At 43.6% G+C, this 19937-nt stretch overlaps 1 protein-coding gene across 1 annotated transcript in view; it reads right to left on the reverse strand.

Annotated features, from left to right (window-relative positions):
* The window catches only part of LOC106576364 (membrane-associated guanylate kinase, WW and PDZ domain-containing protein 2-like), a 256239-nt gene extending 239246 nt beyond the window's left edge, over positions 1-16993 (reverse strand). Inside the window, 1 exon segment of the mRNA XM_045699968.1 lies at positions 16467-16993. Coding sequence (XP_045555924.1) covers positions 16467-16764 — 298 coding nt within the window. The 5' untranslated portion in view covers positions 16765-16993.
* Positions 16994-19937: the final 2944 nt, after the last annotated feature.

Here is a 19937-nt window from a genome sequence, read left to right on the forward strand (position 1 = left end):
GCATGCCTGCCATTCTGCAGCTGTACCAGGGTGACACCTTTCCTTTGACTAATCACATGGGATGTTCAGCAGCCCACTGTGTTTGCTTTGACGACCACTATCCACAGAGAGAGATCTGACGCACAGGAGGACGCTGGGACGTGTGAGCCCAAGCCACAAACACACGCAAAGATTGTAAACAGTGCCAGAGACAAAAGAGAACGCTGCCTCCAAGAGAGGTATTCAGCCGGACTCTTGGCGGCAGAGGAGAATAGAAGTTGGAATAACAACACGTTTCTTTATTAGCATTCCAATCAGACAGTATTAAAGTCCTCATGGTTCTATCCAAACCGACAGTATTAAAGTCCTCAGGGTTCTATCCAAACAGACAGTATTAAAGCCCTCAGGGTTCTATCCAAACCGACAGCATTAAAGCCCTCAGGGTTCTATCCAAACCGACAGTATTAAAGCCCTCGGGGTTCTATCCAAACCGACAGTATTAAAGTCCTCAGGGTTCTATCCAAACCGACAGTATTAAAGCCCTCAGGGTTCTATCCAAACCGACAGTATTAAAGCCCTCGGGGTTCTATCCAAACCAACAGTATTAAAGTCCTCAGGGTTCTATCCAAACCGACAGTATTAAAGCCCTCGGGGTTCTATCCAAACCGACAGTATTAAAGCCCTCAGGGTTCTATCCAAACCGACAGTATTAAAGTCCTCAGGGTTCTATCCAAACCGACAGTATTAAAGCCCTCAGGGTTCTATCCAAACCGACAGTATTAAAGCCCTCAGGGTTCTATCCAAACCGACAGTATTAAAGCCCTCAGGGTTCTATCCAAACCGACAGTATTAAAGCCCTCAGGGTTCTATCCAAACCAACAGTATTAAAGTCCTCAGGGTTCTATCCAAACCGACAGTATTAAAGCCCTCGGGGTTCTATCCAAACCGACAGTATTAAAGCCCTCAGGGTTCTATCCAAACCGACAGTATTAAAGTCCTCAGGGTTCTATCCAAACCGACAGTATTAAAGCCCTCAGGGTTCTATCCAAACCGACAGTTTTAAAGCCCTCAGGGTTCTATCCAAACCGACAGTATTAAAGCCCTCTGGGTTCTATCCAAACCGACAGTATTAAAGCCCTCAGGGTTCTATCCAAACCGACAGTATTAAAGCCCTCGGGGTTCTATCCAAACCGACAGTATTAAAGTCCTCAGGGTTCTATCCAAACCGACAGTATTAAAGCCCTCGGGGTTCTATCCAAACCGACAGTATTAAAGCCCTCAGGGTTCTATCCAAACCGACAGTATTAAAGCCCTCGGGGTTCTATCCAAACCGACAGTATTAAAGCCCTCGGGGTTCTATCCAAACCGACAGTATTAAAGCCCTCAGGGTTCTATCCAAACCGACAGTATTAAAGCCCTCAGGGTTCTATCCAAACGGACAGTATTAAAGCTCTCAGGGTTCTATCCAAACAGACAGTATTAAAGCCCTCAGGGTTCTATCCAAACCGACAGTATTAAAGCCCTCAGGGTTCTATCCAAACCGACAGTATTAAAGCCCTCAGGGTTCTATCCAAACCGACAGTATTAAAGCTCTCAGGGTTCTATCCAAACAGACAGTATTAAAGTCCTCTGGGTTCTATCCAAAGGGAGGATGTTTCTTAGAGGCACCTGATTTGCAGCCGGTCGGAGGAAAGGGAGTAGGCCCCATCTCTCTCTAATCTCTCGATGGAGGATTAGGACTGGCCTGTGTCTCAGTCAGTGCCACTGGTTTTATTTAAGGAGCTCTCTCTCCCACTGACTCTTAGAAAGCATGAATAATGTCGGTGTCTATGGGTCCAGGATGGCAGTGAGTCAGTCCCCCCTCCCTGTCCACCTTCCCTTCTGGACTGATTTAACACGCCGTTCCCTGCTGCCTCTTCTCAGAAAATAGGATGAAATATGAAAAGGGATAAAGAGAGAGCGAGAGAGAGGGAAAGAGAAAGGGAGAGAGACAGTGAGAGAGGGAGAGAGAGACAGTGAGAGAGGGAGGGAGAGAGACAGTGAGAGAGGGAGAGAGAGAGACAGTGAGAGAGGGAGGGAGAGAGACAGTGAGAGAGGGAGAGAGAGAGACAGTGAGAGAGGGAGGGAGAAAAGAAGCTCTTTTCCAAGGAGTTGAAACGACTGTGCTTAACTATGGGCTGAGGTGAGGACTTAGGATGACCTCTCTTTGCGGGAGAGAAAATGGAAAGAGGGAGAGATGAGAAATGTAAAGATCGAGAGAAGAGGGGACAGAGAAAGCTAGAGAGATACTGTACTACTAGCAAGTTAAAATGGAATTGAGTTGTAGGGCTAGACTTAACTATCCTTCACACGGGCAGTGTGGGATCTATACTGGGCAGCAGTAAATCAATGTTCCCCCGCATCTTCATAGAACAGATCTGCCTCTACCTGAAGAAAGCAACTCCGTCCGTTCCTCACTCTCTTTGAGTTCGCCAGCTTGCTCGATCTATGAAGCACACAGGCGCACACACTGTTCCTCACTCTCTTGATGTTTCCCATCTCTCTCTCTCACTCTCTGAAACACACACACACACACACACACACACACACACACACACACACACACACACACACACACACACACACACACACACACACACACACACACACACACACACAGAGAGAGAGAGGTGAAGGTAAGCTTCTGTTTGCTGTAGCAGCCAGTGGCCAGTCCATCCTAGTTCTCAGATACACAGCAGCTCCCCAGCCTCTCTGAATACTGTGGGGCTTCAACAGTTCACTTTCCCAGTGATTCAGCATGAACCGGTGCAGGCTGTGGGGTTTGCAGAATATTCTCTACAGTCTCTTTCTCTCTGTTTTATAAGTAAGCTTCTCTCTCTCTCAACCCTCAATGCTTTTCTCCAAGATTCCAAAGGCCTGTGTTTCCTGTATGCACGTTTTGTCATTGCATTTTACACTATACTGTATAAATGTTTGGTTGCCAACCATTCAGAGCATCTGTAGATGGTTAAAGAGTTGCAGTGTAAAATCCTCTACGTCTTTGTGATTCATGATTCCTCGACGGCGCTGGGTTGTACGCTAGCTACTCTCCTACTCTATAATCAACACAGCACATTGACAGAGTGCCAACACTGTTCCTGTAGGCAACTTTGATTGGCATCGATAGCGAGCCAGCGCTTTGACAGCCCCCGGAGAAACCATGCATTTACTGCAGGCAAATCCCCGCCTCGGCCCGACACTTTGATTTGTGTAGAAAAGATGACAATCTCCTTATCAATGGGAGGGAAGGAGGGATGGAGGGAAGGAGGGAGCCTTCATCATCACTAGATGACAAACATCACACGGGGACATATTTACGGCTAAGCTACTGTTAGTGTGCTGCCTCACGTCTCCACACTCGACCAGACTCTGTATCAACATCAACGCATGAAGATCACAACATATTGGGGCTTTCAATGCATAGCGGGTATAAGTAGATGTGTTTAGGGTTTCTAAAGAGGTATGCTTTACATTCCAAAGGCTTCTGCTTTTATGGTTGCACATATGAAATACAGCCCTTATGAAATGTTGCTCCCAATACTGAAAACAACTCGTCCAGTCTAGGCCTGTTCAAGTTCTGCTTAAAAGGAAGTTTAGATACAGTACAGCGTTTCCCCTACACTCTTAGAAAAAGGTGCTATCTAGAACCAAAAAGGGTTTTTCGGCTGTCCCCATAGGAAAACCCTTTGAAGAACCTGGAACCAAAAAGGGTTCTACCTGGAACCAAAAAGGGTTCTCCTACGGGGACAGCCGCAGAACCCTTTTGGAACCCTTTTTTACCATTAAAAACCAGCCTAGCTAATCTACAGGAAACACTGCTAGATCCAGTCTGGTGGTTGTGAAATATCTTTATGGTGGAGGCCATGTCCTTGATCAAGGATACCTACACAGCCCTGCAGTCAGATGCTCAGCAGGAGGAATTGATACTGCCAGGCACACCCACGTGCCAGTCAGCCAGGCCTTCACAGTCCCTGGAGAGAAACTACTGCAGCTCATCCACTGGCTGGTATGCCTGGCTGGTAGCGTTGAGCGATTAGTGCTTTTTGAGATCAATTCGGCTTTGGTAAGATGATAGAAAAATAATCACGACTTTCGATCTCGGTTTTGTGAAATTATTTGTTTTACATGAAATGCACTATGCATTATGTGGGTTGAAGGCTGTAACAACACTGAATAAAACAATACAAGTCCCATGATGGTAGTGACTGCCCATTACTGCTTATCACTTATTAACCATCATTTATTCACATTACTTTGCTTTAATAAAATACACACACATTATATATATATTTTGCTGACTTTATTATTTCATTCCAAGTCATTATCTCATCTCTATAGAGCTGCTGCCTATGCTGTCTGACAAAATCACTATTTTAGTAGTTCTTCAAAGTAAATAAGGCATACTTTTATGACTACTGAATACCAGCTATCAATCACTTTGATCATGTATTTTCAGGCTCCAAAAGCTCAAGGCTTAAACTGAGTGTACAAAATATTATGAACACCTGCTCTTGCCATGACATAGCCTGACCAGGTGAAAGCTATGATCCCTTATTGATGTCACTTGTTAAATCCACTTCAATCAGTATAGATGGAGGGGGGAGACATGTTAAAGAAGGATTTTTAAGCCTTAAGACAATTGAGACATGGATTGTGTATGTGTGCCATTCAGAGTGTGAAGGAGCAAGACAAAATATTTAAGTGTCTTTGAACGGGTTATGCTAGTAGGTGCCAGGTGCACCGGCATGAGTGTGTCAGAAACTGCAACGCTGCTGGATTTGTCACGCTCAACAGTTTCCCATTTGTATCAAGAATGGTCCACCACCCAAAAGGATATCCAGCCAACTTGACACAACTATAGGAAACATTGGAGTCAACATGGGCCAGCATCCCTGTGGAACGCTTTCGACACTCTTAGAGTCCATGCCCCGACGAATTGAGGCTGTTCTGAGGGGGAAAAAAGGGATTCAACTCAATATTAGGAAGGTTTTCTTAATGTTTTGTACAATCAATGTATGTCATTTATACTCTGTCTTTCAAACATCATCAAAGTCTGATCCCACATTCACTACTTAGAGATAGTCTTAAAATATCCCCTTCAACTGTGAAACAGAGATGGCTTGTGGTTTCAGTTGTGGTTTGGATATAAATGGTTTGCTTCGGATGTGATTGTGAGCGCTCATATCTGATATAAGGGTTATTGCTTAAAGTGTGTCCATTTGATTTGATATGATTTATTAGTACCCCTATTAGCCGACGCCAATGAGGACAGCTCGTCTTACTGGGGTCTGACACGTAACGAAAAAGACATGACAGACAAAAGACTTTACAATTTACATACGTTTAAAAACATGTAGTGTGTGTGTGCGCGCATCAATGTAATCATGAATGAGTAGATGGTATGAGTGTGACGTTCTATGGCATTAACAATCCAATACATCCAAATTTCCACAATGTATATCTTGAGATTGTAATACCAGGGATTAATGTGAGCATATACAGCATATGTTGGACCCTCTGGAAAACATACTTCCTGAATATAACACACCATGCCGTATCATTTCAATAATTCACTTATAGGCCTACATGTATCTAAGCCTACACATCTGATAGAAGCCCAGAGATTCAATATAAATGACTTCAGCTCAAATCCAATAAGCTATAGGCGAACCAGGGATGACCCTAATATAATATAATGTATCACAAGTACAGATAAGTGGTTTCATGATAGCACTGGTAACAACGCCTTCTGGTTTGTTCTCTGTGGAGCTTTAAAAGCCCATTTCCTTTAGCATCTGAGTGGATTCAAAATAAACTGAAAAACATCTCATAGAGACACTTCACAGAGGGTGGTTATGTCAAATAGAGTATGACAATGACATCCGGTGTCTCTGCTTAGCTTCCTTGGTAACAGACGCTGGTCAGCCACTATGTGTGGAGAACAGATATATTGCATCTGGCTTGCAGCAGTATCTGTGTCAAATGCCAAATATCTAGTACCGGTAAATACTGTAGGTACAGATGCATTTCATTGAAATCAAATCAAATGTTATTTGTCACATGTTTCGTAAATAACAGGTGTAGACTAACAGTGAAATGCTTACCCTACAGACCCTTCCCAACAATGCGGAGAGAAAGAAAATAGAGAAATAAAAGAAAAGTTATCTAGGTCTGTCTGGATGAAGTACATGCTTAGGTTAGGTTATATGTTATGTCTCTTGGCAGTCAGAGAGATACTTTAAAACGGCTACTAACTGCAGTGTCTTGCAGAGTAACAGAGAAGTATTTAGCTCTTTTACTACAGACTACTTTACTATAGTCTCCAATACTGTGACACAGATGACGTGATAATACTGTCTTTTAACGCAGACATCTCAAAGCTGATTTCTACCATCTCTGGTGAAACATCTAACACAGACCCAACTCTTGTATTCACAAGATACACAACAGAAAAACACCCCACAATATCATGGACACCAGTCCCCGGTGCAGAGAATGCACAGTGGAGCTCGTCCATAGACAGTTCAGTGGAGGTTGATGGAGAGAGTTGGCCAGCTCAATAGGATGAATAAGACAGACAGGTCTGCTGTGGGAGTGTCTGGTCTGATGTATCACTACCTAGCTGTCCCCAGAGGTCAGGCTGGGAGTCAGACAGTGTAAAAACAGCACACAGTAGCAGGATGTCTCCACCTCTATCCAGCCTCACTGATTCACAGGTACGCTGACAACCCAAGGGGTTTGTGAGTGAGCGCACACAGGGCACGTTAGGATGCATGACTGAAGAGAAACAGCAGCAGAATAGTCCCAGAGGCAGGTAGTGTGTGTGTGTGTGTGTGTGTGTGTGTGTGTGTGTGTGTGTGTGTGTGTGTGTGTGTGTGTGTGTGCTACTTACACACTCTCAGGTGAACTGGTGAACTGACAGTAATGATGAATTTGTCTGGTTCCAGAGTGACCGAGCGGACAACATGGTACCCGAGACATGATGCTAGGGTAGTGTTAGGTCCATCTCCACCCTCCACTTGAGACTAGAGACCAGTCCAGTCCACTCTCACAGGCATCCATCATTCAGTAACGGCACCACGGGCCAACCGACCTCAGTTCACCAACTAACTCACTCTCTCTTACAGCCACACTGTATAGCCTACTTACATACTGTATAAATAACATCACCCTTTACTTTATAAACAGACTGTAGCTTGCCAAGTCAGATATGCATAATGCCTCAAGATCCAAAATAACTAACATGCACATATCCAAAGTAATTATACAAGTAAGTCTGAACCAACTGTGCAACATATCTGTGTGCTTAACAGAAAGGCTGAGCTGCAACACAATTCAACGTCCAGGAGCTCAGACAGGCTGTGTATTCCTGTCTGTGGATGCTGTTACTAGTGGGGGAAAGATTTGACTCCCTGTGTGGGGCACGCGTGCTGGAGCGGTTGTTGGTGAGTCAGGTCCTCCTCCCTACTCTCCTCTCTCCTTCAGATAACATGCTCTTGACAGGTCAGAGCGCTCGAGGACAAAAAGACGGAGGGGTTTTAAAATGAAGCCGGCTAAGTTTATAGATGCCTTCTCCTTGCTCGGAGGGTAGTCATGGACATGGTTGCGTGTTGCTGTGCAGAGTACCAACGCTCCAGGAATCCACAGAGTCTAGAGCCCATGCCACTCAGACTTAATTAATTTTTCTAGCCAGGGTGCCTAGTGGGTCGCGGACGAGGATCACCAACGCCTCGAGCTGACCTGGAAATGTCTCCTCGTACCTGTGCCCAACACCTCTCTGGGAGGCCAAGTCTGCATCTTGGGCACTCAGCCAGTCTCTCATTAATCTCAGAACCAAATCTCATGTGCACGCTGGCCTGGCCAGCTACTCGATGTTTCGTCTGTCACGAGAAACTGGTGTCTCACTATGGTGCCATACAGTCCCACTTCCATACCCACTCGCTGACTAAGACTGGCTGAGAAGCAGAGCCTGGCTGTGAGGGAAAGCAGACTGGTTTGCTAAACCACAGCTTAGCCTCTGGAAAACAGAGCAGGAGTTGATGGGTTTAGTGACAAACACACAATCACCTTTACATAAGAGTACACTGCTAGTGTCAGTCCACTGACTGAGGCTATACCAGAATACAGAGCTGGTTCTGCTGCCTGCCAGTCATACCTCTTTTGTGTCCTTCTCATAGTGAAGATTCATTAGACCGCAGTTGTCTGAGTCTATCCATTCAATTTCAGGGTGTAACTGTCCTATGTTGGGTCCTATCTTGGGTAATGTCCCAATCAGCTGTAGTTGAGATATTCTAATTACATGCTGAGCATAGAGTTGATTGCTGCTGGCAATCTCATCTAATCCTCTCCTAGAGGACCAATGAAGACCTCAGATTCTCAAATGTAGTTGCAGTGTGTGTGTGTGTGTGTGTGTGTGTGTGTGTGTGTGTGTGTGTGTGTGTGTGTGTGTGTGTGTGTGTGTGTGTGTGTGTGTGTGTGTGTGGACTGCAACAGGAATACTTGGGTTACTTACACAGGTCATGAAAAATGTACAGGGAATTGTGGGACCTATTTTCAATGTTTATTAAAAGAAAAATGAAACTCTGGCATTGGAACATGTAAAAAAAAACACATTTTCATTGAGTGCACACGGTGCACCCCCTACACATTTATATTACATATGTGGTGTTTGTGTCCAGTGGACCCGAGGGTAATAAAAGTGTGGAAAAGTGTGTGTGTAGGTGAAAACAAGTAAAACATTTTCAAAAAGGTTTGCTGTGTGCCTTCACTCTGACTTCCTCCTCCCTGGGCCTGCTGTTTCAACATAGCACCAATAACCTGTCTGTCTCCTTGCCTGTCTACCTGTCTCCCGCTTTTCTCACACTATTTACCCGTTGTAGTGTGTGAAACTACACAATGACTTGCGGGAACCTGCACAATGTTATTATAATACATTATTTTGATACATTGTAAAACAAAATCTGTTTTTTCCCCACACTCTACCCCAGCCAGGTGCAAATTGGGGGAGGGACACAACAAATAAATAGCTTTGCATGTGTGGTTCTTTACCACAATCAATCAGAATGGCAAAAATAATCTCTGCTCAGAGGGCCTTAGAAATAATTTTTGCAGCGAGAGATGCTAGTGTGGAAGGAGCGTCTTCCACTTTGAAAGAAAGAGAATTTTCAGAATATGAGGATCATGTCTCTGTCAATTCGGAGTCTGACATTGAGTTGGAAGAAGAGGATGAGATTGACCCTCAGCCAGCACCAAGATCAGCCCGTCAGCAGCCAGCCCCAGGACCAGCCCGTCAGCAACCAGCTCATCAGCAGCCTGCAGGAGGAGAAATATGGATGTCAAAAAATTGTGAAATTGAATGGTCTTCTTGCCCAAGGAATGAGCCACCCCGCATGGCTGCCAATGTGATAAGGATGCAACCAGGGCCGATACGGATGGCGGTTACTCATGTGCAGGACATAAAGGCTTCTATTGAACTGTTCATCCCAGACACCATCCAGAAAATAATTCTGGACTGCACTAATTTGGAGGGAAGGCGTGTTTTTGGAGAGAGATGGAAGGAGATGGACTAAACTTATTTGCATGCATACTTTGGGGTTCTTATCCTTGCTGGTGTTTTCAGATTCAATGGGGAATCCACAAAATCCCTGTGGGATGCAGAAACTGGCAGAGAACTTTTCAGTACAACAATGTCGCTGAAAAACTTCCACACTATTGCCAAGATTATCTGCTTCGATAACCAAGACACCAGACCAGCTCGGCGGCAGAGAGACAAGCTAGCTGCAATCAGGTCAGTGTGGGACAAGTGAGTGGACCGCCTTACCCTGTTTTACAACCCACGGCCCAACGTTACTGTTGATGAGGAGCTTATGCCATTTAGGGGCCGCTGCCCCTTCAGGCAGTACATACCGTTTAAACCCGCAAAATATGGAATCATCTGCCTGTGATGCTGCTTCATCATATGCGTGGAACTTGCAAGTGCATACGGGGAAGCCAGATGGAGAAGCCCCTGAGAAGAACCAAGGGATGCGGGTTGTCCTGGACGTGACACAGGGACTCTGTGGCCACAATGTCACTTTTTTACTTCACACAAGCTGGGACAGGAGCTCCTCAAGAGGAAGCTGATGATGGTAGGAACAGTACGAAAAAATAAGCCAGAGCTCCCACCTCAGCTGTTGAATACACGGAACAGGCCTATCAATTCCTCTAGGTTCGTGTTCACGGCCGACACGTCCTTAGTGTCCTACGTACCAAAGAAAGGCAAAAATGTGGTACTCATGAGTACGCTGCATAGGAATGAGAGAATCTGGCCAGGAACATCACAAACCAGAAATCATAATGGATTACAATGCCACAAAAAAATGGGTGGACAATTTAGACAAGCTGGTGACTGGCTACAGCTGCAAAAGAAGAATGCTACGCTGGCCACTTGTGATATTCTTCAACATCTTGGACATCTCGGCGTACAACGCGTTTGTCATCTGGGTGGCGTTGAACCCAGATTGGAATAGAGGGAAGCTCCAGAGGAGACGGCTCTTTCTCGAGGAGCTGGAAAAGGCATTGGTAAGACCTCAAATCCAGAGGAGGGAACATATCCCAAGGACCCCAGCTTCTGCAGCTATCGTGAGGAGGATTCAGGAGGAGGATGCTGGTGCCCCATCACCCCGACCCACAGAACTAACAACTCCAATACCGGAAGTAAGTGTGTGTGTGTGTGTGTGTGTGTGTGTCCTACCTTTGCCTGCTGTAACTACACTACCGTTCAAAAGTTTGGGGTCACTTAGAAATGTCCTTGGTTTTGAAAGAAAAGCTAATCAAATTGATCAGAAATACAATCAGCCTCTGTACGCCTATGTCGATATTCCATAAAAAATCTGCCATTTCCAGCTACAACAGTAATTTACAACATTAACAATGTCTACACTGCATTTCTGATCAATTTGATGTTAATTTAATGGACAAAAAATGTGCTTTTCTTTCAAAAACAAGTACATTTCTAAGCGACCCCAAACTTTTGAACGGTAGTGTATGTATGTGAGAGTGTGAGTGAGATGTTAGTAAAATTCCTGAACTAAGTGTTTTCATCATTCTAGATTGCAGCTGGTAGCAACAAGAATAAGCGCTGCGATGTGTGTGGACCCAAGAAGGACAGGAAGACACAGTTCACATGCATCAAGTGCAAGAAATACATTTGCAACACACACACACAGTAAAACTCTGTCCCTCATGTGGTGTGTAGACCCGCCTTAATTTGTGTTCAATGGGGCTCATTTATCATTTCCATAAAATACTGTATGTAAAATTTGTCCTTCCAACTTGTTCAGTTCAAAGCAATACACATCAATAGTGATGAAAACATATATATACATATACATATACATACATATATACATATACATACATATATATACATACATACATACATACATAAATACATACATACATACATACATACATACATACATACATACATACGTATTAACCATGTATACGGTCTATATTAACCATGTATACGGTCTATATTAACCATGTATACAGTCTATATTAACCATGTATACGGTCTATATTAACCATGTATACGGTCTATATTAACCATGTATACTGTCTATATTAACCATGTATACGGTCTATATTAACCATGTATACGGTCTATATTAACCATGTATACGGTCTATATTAACCATGTATACGGTCTATATTAACCATGTATACGGTCTATATTAACCATGTATACTGTCTATATTAACCATGTATACTGTCTATATTAACCATGTATACGGTCTATATTAACCATGTATACGGTCTATATTAACCATGTATACGGTCTATATTAACCATGTATACTGTCTATATTAACCATGTATACGGTCTATATTAACCATGTATACGGTCTATATTAACCATGTATACGGTCTATATTAACCATGTATACGGTCTATATTAACCATGTATACGGTCTATATTAACCATGTATACTGTCTATATTAACCATGTATACTGTCTATATTAACCATGTATACGGTCTATATTAACCATGTATACGGTCTATATTAACCATGTATACGGTCTATATTAACCATGTATACTGTCTATATTAACCATGTATACTGTCTATATTAACCATGTATACGGTCTATATTAACCACGTATACGGTCTATATTAACCATGTATACAGTCTATATTAACCATGTATACTGTCTATATTAACCATGTATACTGTCTATATTAACCATGTATACGGTCTATATTAACCATGTATACGGTCTATATTAACCATGTATACGGTCTATATTAACCATGTATACGGTCTATATTAACCATGTATACAGTCTATATTAACCATGTATACGGTCTATATTAACCATGTATACGGTCTATATTAACCATGTATACGGTCTATATTAACCATGTATACGGTCTATATTAACCATGTATACGGTCTATATTAACCATGTATACGGTCTATATTAACCATGTATATGGTCTATATTAACCATGTATACAGTCTATATTAACCATGTATACGGTCTATATTAACCATGTATACGGTCTATATTAACCATGTATACGGTCTATATTAACCATGTATACAGTCTATATTAACCATGTATACGGTCTATATTAACCATGTATGCTGTCTAATATTAACCATGTATGCTGTGTATATTGCCTGTGGGCCCATCAGACCCTCGAACATTGGGTGGATAACAAAAACATGAACACCACACAAGGGTTAAAGCGCAATGGAAATTGAGTGCTCCAGCACGGCTAATCACATAAACTGTGCACATCACTACTGCAAAACAGAGATGCAGGGCTGTAAACCCATTAAACTAGAACTATTTAATGGCATCAAAGACCACAATGAAGGAGAAGGAAGGAATGTGTAAAGCAATAGTCTGCGGGGGAGGATGTGTTCGAGTTATGACCTTATTGAAGCATCACACCGTTCAACATGAGCTCTATTATTTACAACACCCTGATCAACCATTGGAGATTAACCAAGCGTGTAAACTTGTCAGCAATACTGCCCTTCAACTGGAAGGTAGAAGAAGAGGGAGAGTGACACTTTGGCTTCCTTGAGCTATCTAGGACAGGCAAGCCATTGGTTTATTGTGCTAAAATAGGACTAGGAGAAATGTATCTTTGCTTATAACACTGTCATGGCTGAGAATGATGAGCACTTTGGCTACGTTCAGCGGTGTCCCCAGCTCTCTTGATAAGAGGACTGGCAAGTGGCATCAAAACGTTCAAGGTCACTATCAGACTTGTGCCGCTGTGCTGTATATATTACTGTGTAATCTATTCTGAACGGGTAAGACAGTAGCAGTCGGGATAAACGGTCTTCCCTGCCAATCTGCATGGGGAATCTCCATATCATGTCATATCAGACCTGACACGCACCGTCTCTCTGGCATACCAAAGCTCTTTGGACTGGAAAGATACAAAGAGCTTCTAAATGGAACAGATCTGAGCCATCTGAATCATCTTCACTGAAAGATACAAAGAGCTTCTAAATGGAACAGATCTGAGCCATCTGAATCATCTTCACTGAAAGATACCAAGAGCTTCTAAATGGAACAGATCTGAGCCATCTGAATCATCTTCACTGAAAGATACCAAGAGTTTCTAAATGGAACAGATCTGAGCCATCTGAATCATCTTCACTGAAAGATACCAAGAGTTTCTAAATGGAACAGATCTGAGCCAGCTGAATCATCTTCACTGAAAGATACCAAGAGTTTCTAAATGGAACAGATTTGAGCCATCTGAATCATCTTCACTGAAAGATACCAAGAGTTTCTAAATGGAACAGATCTGAGCCATCTGAATCATCTTCACTGAAAGATACCAAGAGTTTCTAAATGGAACAGATTTGAGCCAGCTGAATCATCTTCACTGAAACATGGCCTCTCTACAACATAATGTATCAAGAATGCCAATACATTACAAGGTACAATTCATCTAATAAAAAAGCAATTGAATTAAAGTCATTAGTATGTGATAATTGAAAAAGGAGCATATTACTGTCCAATCAAAGTATGTCCACGTCTGTAATTAAAAGATAAATACTTGGCACAAGCAAAACCTTGACAAACAACTATAGCGAGAGAGTTATTAAAGTGATCCACATAAAGCCATGACAAAACTTCCACAGCTTGAGCAATCCGATGGGGACGTGTCTAACAGAGGAAGTGTGAAAATGACGTTCATACAGTATATCTTTCATTTGAGAAAATCCCCTGGGTATGACGTGGAACGGCCTCCCAATCACACAAAGCACACAGCCAAAGACTTTGATCCAAAGCTCCTTACAGGGTTTTGCTTATTTTTTTACCCCAAAGAGGATAGATGACAGATCTCTCACCCAGCCTGAAATGCAAGACATCCCATGTTATTAGCTCAGAGGAGATGAAAAAAATCTGTAGGGAAGGGCATAGGCTAGTCACTGTGTACAATGCAAATATAGGTTTTCCTGCAAGTGTTATATCTCTATAAGCTCTCTATCATAACTACTTTGTGCGTTTAAAGCCGCCCACAATCAGAAAGTAGGCCTATATTCAGTAAAACCCCATAGCCTATGCAGTTGAAAGGTTGGGATGGGGTGGGATTGGGATGGGGTGGGGTGGGATTGGGATGGGGTGGGGTGGGATTGGGATGGGATGGGGTGGGATTGGGATGGGGTGGGATTGGGATGGGGTGGGGTGGGATTGGGATGGGGTGGGGTGGGACTGGGATGGGGTGGGATTGGGATGGGATGGGGTGGGATTGGGATGGGGTGGGGATTGGGATGGGGTGGGGTGGGATTGGGATGGGGTGGGATTGGGATGGGGTGGGATTGGGATGGGGTGGGGTGGGATTGGGATGGGGTGGGGTGGGATTGGGATGGGGTGGGGTGGGGTGGGATTGGGATGGGATGGGGTGGGATTGGGATGGGGTGGGGTGGGATTGGGATGGGGTGGGGTGGGATTGGGATGGGGTGGGATTGGGATGGGGTGGGGTGGGATTGGGATGGGGTGGGATTGGGATGGGGTGGGATTGGGATGGGGTGGGGTGGGATTGGGATGGGGTGGGATTGGGATGGGGTGGGGATTGGGATGGGGTGGGATTGGGATGGGGTGGATTTGGGATGGGGTGGGGTGGGATTGGGATGGGGTGGGGTGGGATTGGGATGGGGTGGGGTGGGATTGGGACGGGGTGGGAGGTGAAACTTCATTTTGTATGTATGTATTGATGTTTGCTGAAAATTATTATGACTAAATTTAAAAAAACATTTGATCACAATAAACGGTTCATAGTAGCCACCTTCACTTTCACTACAACCATAATGAGTCCAGTTTTCCACACAAAGGAACTCCCATAGGCTATATTCTCCAAGCATACTGAGAAGGTATGTTTTCTATAAGAGTCCCCAGAAGACTGTTGACCTTGAGGAGCCCAAAACAATACAAGGCTAATCACTGAATGTTACTGTTCAATAGCCTTGTCTCCTGATATGGTTTACAAATAATACACGGACAAGTAGGCTACTGTAGGATTCATATTGTAACTCCAAACAAACCATCTACAGTTGAAGAATCTCACAACAATAAGGGATACATATTTAATTTCACTATGTTTCCAAACCGTGAAGCCTCCTGACTTCAGGCGCGAGCCTGCATGGGCACATGTGCATCTAATGTAACCCAATCAGCACGTGAAGCAATTACTCGCGGAATGCATAACTGAATACTGTATCCATAAAAATAAAAAATACATCGCCCATGGCATGGGTGACTTATTTCTCATGCAACCGTAGTCAAACTTTAGTACCTTTTCCCGCTAAATTAAAGAAATGTGATAGTTATGTATTAGAATATATGTCCCTGAAAATAAATTATAACATTTAAATGTTCCAACATCAGAACTCACATGACTAAATCATGAAACAAAATGCCACACCCACACGCCTGACAATAACATTCCAGAGTGACATTCCACCCTGTCTGACAGCCAGGCCAACGACATAAATCCCGAAACATGACTCAAGGCAGAACATTTACAAACCATTCAAAATATGTAGCATATTTTACAAGATCATCGATAGCTGCCGACCGCCTCCGGGATATGCGAACTGAATCCGATTACACCTCCAAACATAACACACCCCCATTCCAGTCATGACACCAATTCTGCTACAGCAACATGAACTGTATTATAGAGAAATACAAGGAGCTGTGCTACAAAATAACCATCATTTGAATGTAACTTTGTTGCACGTCCGCCCTTTGAACACAATAGATCAGGATGCAACAAGAAAAGTTTGCGCTCCCTAGCCGCGTCTTCTTTCAACTTCGGAGATTAGTTATTTCAATATTTTTGGGGGAACAATAGAAATACGTGTCAAAGCATTTTTAATCAACAGCAGACAAAAGAGTGGATAAAAGAGTCGTGCAGACAGTTCACTCACCTTGTTTGACACACTTAAGGCGGACAGGGTCTTTGCTGTGTCTGACCACTGCATGTACGTCCCGGATGGTTAGTCCGGCCACTGGCGTTTCATTGACCTCAAGGAGTAGTTCATCTTGGGACAGTCTGCCGCTCTGGCAGGCCACCTTGTCTTGCTTAACCTCCCCAAGATAAGGGAACTGTCCATTCTCCGCGCCTCCCTTCAACTCGAACCCAAGCTCCCCTTCCTTATTCCTGCAAATGACACTCTCATAGACTTTGTTGGTCCAGTGGTTTTTCTTCTTCAGGCTTTTGGACATGGCTGAATAGTGGCTATCCCTTGAGGGCACCCATGCAAGAAATTATCGGTCCTGTCCTCGGGCGTCCCTGGTTTTAGCTTCCCAGCTTGATGTTATGGTGAACAGTTTCAACAAACGCCAGTGGTAGTATCCATGTCAGTACAGGATACACAGCAGCTGTCTCAGCCTGCGATGCTGTACTGAGCTCGCTAAACACACAGTTGCAGCCAACTGACCCGGATGTGATGTCTGTAGGAGGAGAGAAGGCAAGGCTCCCGAATCCGAAGCTTCCCGCAGAAAGGAAAAAATGAAGGAGAGAAATTAACGGTATTTTCCACTGGCATAGCCACACGCATCAGATCAGACTGGACTGGGAAGAAGCAGAAAGCAGCCGCCTCGCCTCCATCTCTCACAGACACATTTTCCGAGTTTTCATAGACATAGATACTTTGTTGCCGAAATTCCACATTTGTAGGATACAGAGTTGCCTATAGTGAAAGTGGCATTTAAAAAAAAAAGGATTTCTTCTGTATGCCCATTGTTCTTGTGTTCGATTTTGAAATCCATTTTAAGCTGCTACACTTATATATAGCCTACTTGTGTATTCACGATAATATCTACAACAAAAAATCACTGTAGGCTATTCAGTTCCACAATATGTATTTATTTCATGGTAATTACATTGGTATACGTTTAACAAGTTAAACAGTTCAAATTGTATGCTGTAACAACATTGACCTGCACTGTAATGACACTAACTTAGTTGTTATGTAAATACCTATTTATTTGCGCTTGAATAAAACAAAATGTAATTGCAAACACATAGTGTGGCACAATGGCCCTCCTGTCAGACACTCCTACTGTATGTCAACTATTCACATGGGACTAGTCCTCTAGTATGGCCATACATGTTTGAATGAGTGGAGGCCTTTTAGTTGATATTACAATTTAAAGGGTAGGCTACACAGCTACCGAACAGCACAAAGTTAGTTTCATACAATATTCAATACTGTTGTTGCAGATTTTTCCCCAGGCTCCCCTCTGTTTATTTAGGTTTTGGCTTGTAAAAGTTTTATTCACTTGTTTACTTATTTGTTTCCCCCAGTTAAAAAATGCATTATGGTCAGGCGACTCTTATGCAAACAGTCTCTGATTGCAGTCCAGGATGTTAGCCTACAAGTCCCTGCCACATAACCACACACAACCCTCACTTCACAGCACACCTTGGCCTGAATGTTACTGTATATGCTAGGGTTGATATCTGGCAAGACAGAACACATTTCAATACCTTTACATACTGGATTCTGATATCAAAATCTGAATCCATGCACTGGAATCTGATGCACCGGCACTGGAAATGTATCTTCATCATTTATGGTCTCTGTGATACTCTTTTTCTTGAATACAGTTGTGGCCAAAAGTTTTGAGAATGACACAAACATTCATTTTCACAAAGTCTGCTGCCTCAGTTTGTATGATGGCAATTTGCATATACTCCAGAATGTTATGAAGAGTGATCAGATGAATTGCAATTAATTGCAAAGTCCCTATTTGCCATGCAAATGAACTGAATCCCAAAAAAACATTTCCACTGCATTTCAGCCCTGCCACAAAAGGACCAGCTGACATCATGTCAGTGATTCTCTTGTTAACACAGGTGTGAGTGTTGACGAGAACAAGGCTGGATATCACTCTGCCATGCTGATTGAGTTTGAATAACAGACTGGAAGCTTCAAAAGGAGGGTGGTGCTTGGAATCATTGTTCATCCTCTGTCAACCACGGTTACCTGCAAGGAAACACGTGCCGTCATCATTGCTTTGCACAAAAAGGGCTTCACAGGCAAGGGTATTTGTCAGGCGGTGGTTAACTGGTGCAGTGAATCAGGCGCAGGAGAGCAGAAATGAGTGTACAAGGTATTTAATTCCACGACAGCACCAGTATACAGACAATACACAAAGTGTGGAGAAATACCGGTCACTCAAAAATAACTGGCGTAAATACATAACCCGGCAAACATAACCAGCCGACAAGTACCGCCATGAACAATTAATAAACACGCACACTAACATGTGGGAAACAGAGGGTTAAATAATGAACATGTAATTTGGGAATAGAAACCAGGTGTGTAGAAAACAAAGACAAAACACATGGACAATGAAAAGTGGATCAGTGATGGCTAAAAGACCGGTGACGTCGACCGCCGAACGCCCCCCGAACAAGGAGAGGGACCGACTTCGGTAGAAGTCGTGACAATATTGCTGCCAGTAAGATTGCACCTAAATCAACCATTTATCAGATCATCAAGAACTTCAAGGAGAGCGGTTCAATTGTTGTGAAGAAGGCTTCAGGGTGCCCAAGAAAGTCCAGGAAGCACCAGGACCGTCTCCTAAAGTTGATTCAGCTGCAGGATCGGGGCACCACCAGTCCAGAGCTTGCTCAGGAATGGCAGCAGGCAGGTGTGAGTGCATCTGCACGCACAGTGAGGCGAAGACTTTTGGAGGATGGCCTGGTGTCAAGAAGGGCAGCAAAGAAGCCACTTCTCTCCAGGAAAGACATCAGGGACAGACTGATATTCTGCAAAAGGTACAGGGATTGGACTGCTGAGGACTGGGGTAAAGTCATTTTCTCTGATGAATCTCCTTTCCGATTGTTTGGGTCATCCGGAAAAAAGCTTGTCCAGAGAAGACAAGGTGAGCGCTACCATCAGTCCTGTGTCATGCCAACAGTAAAGCATCCTGAGACCATTCATGTGTGGGGTTGCTTCTCAGCCAAGGGAGTGGGCTCACTCACAATTTTGCCTAAGAACACAGCCATGAATAAAGAATGGTACCAACACATCCTCCGAGAGCAACTTCTCCCAACCATCCAGGAACAGTTTGGTGACGAACAATTCCTTTTCCAGCATGATAGAGCACCTTGCCATAAGGCAAAAGTGATAACTAAGTGGCTCGGGGAACAAAACATTGATATTTTGGGTCCATGGCCAGGAAACTCCCCAGACCTTAATCCCATTGAGAACTTGTGGTCAATCCTCAAGAGGCGGGTGGACAAACAAAAACCCACAAATTCTGACAAACTCCAAGCATTGATTATGCAAGAATGGGCTGCCATCAGTCAGGATGTGGCCCAGAAGTTAATTGACAGCATGCCAGGGCAGATTGCAGAGGTCTTGAAAAAGAAGGGTCAACACTGC

This window comes from Salmo salar, chromosome ssa17, assembly GCF_905237065.1.
Source record: "Salmo salar chromosome ssa17, Ssal_v3.1, whole genome shotgun sequence".
NCBI lineage: Eukaryota > Metazoa > Chordata > Actinopteri > Salmoniformes > Salmonidae > Salmo > Salmo salar.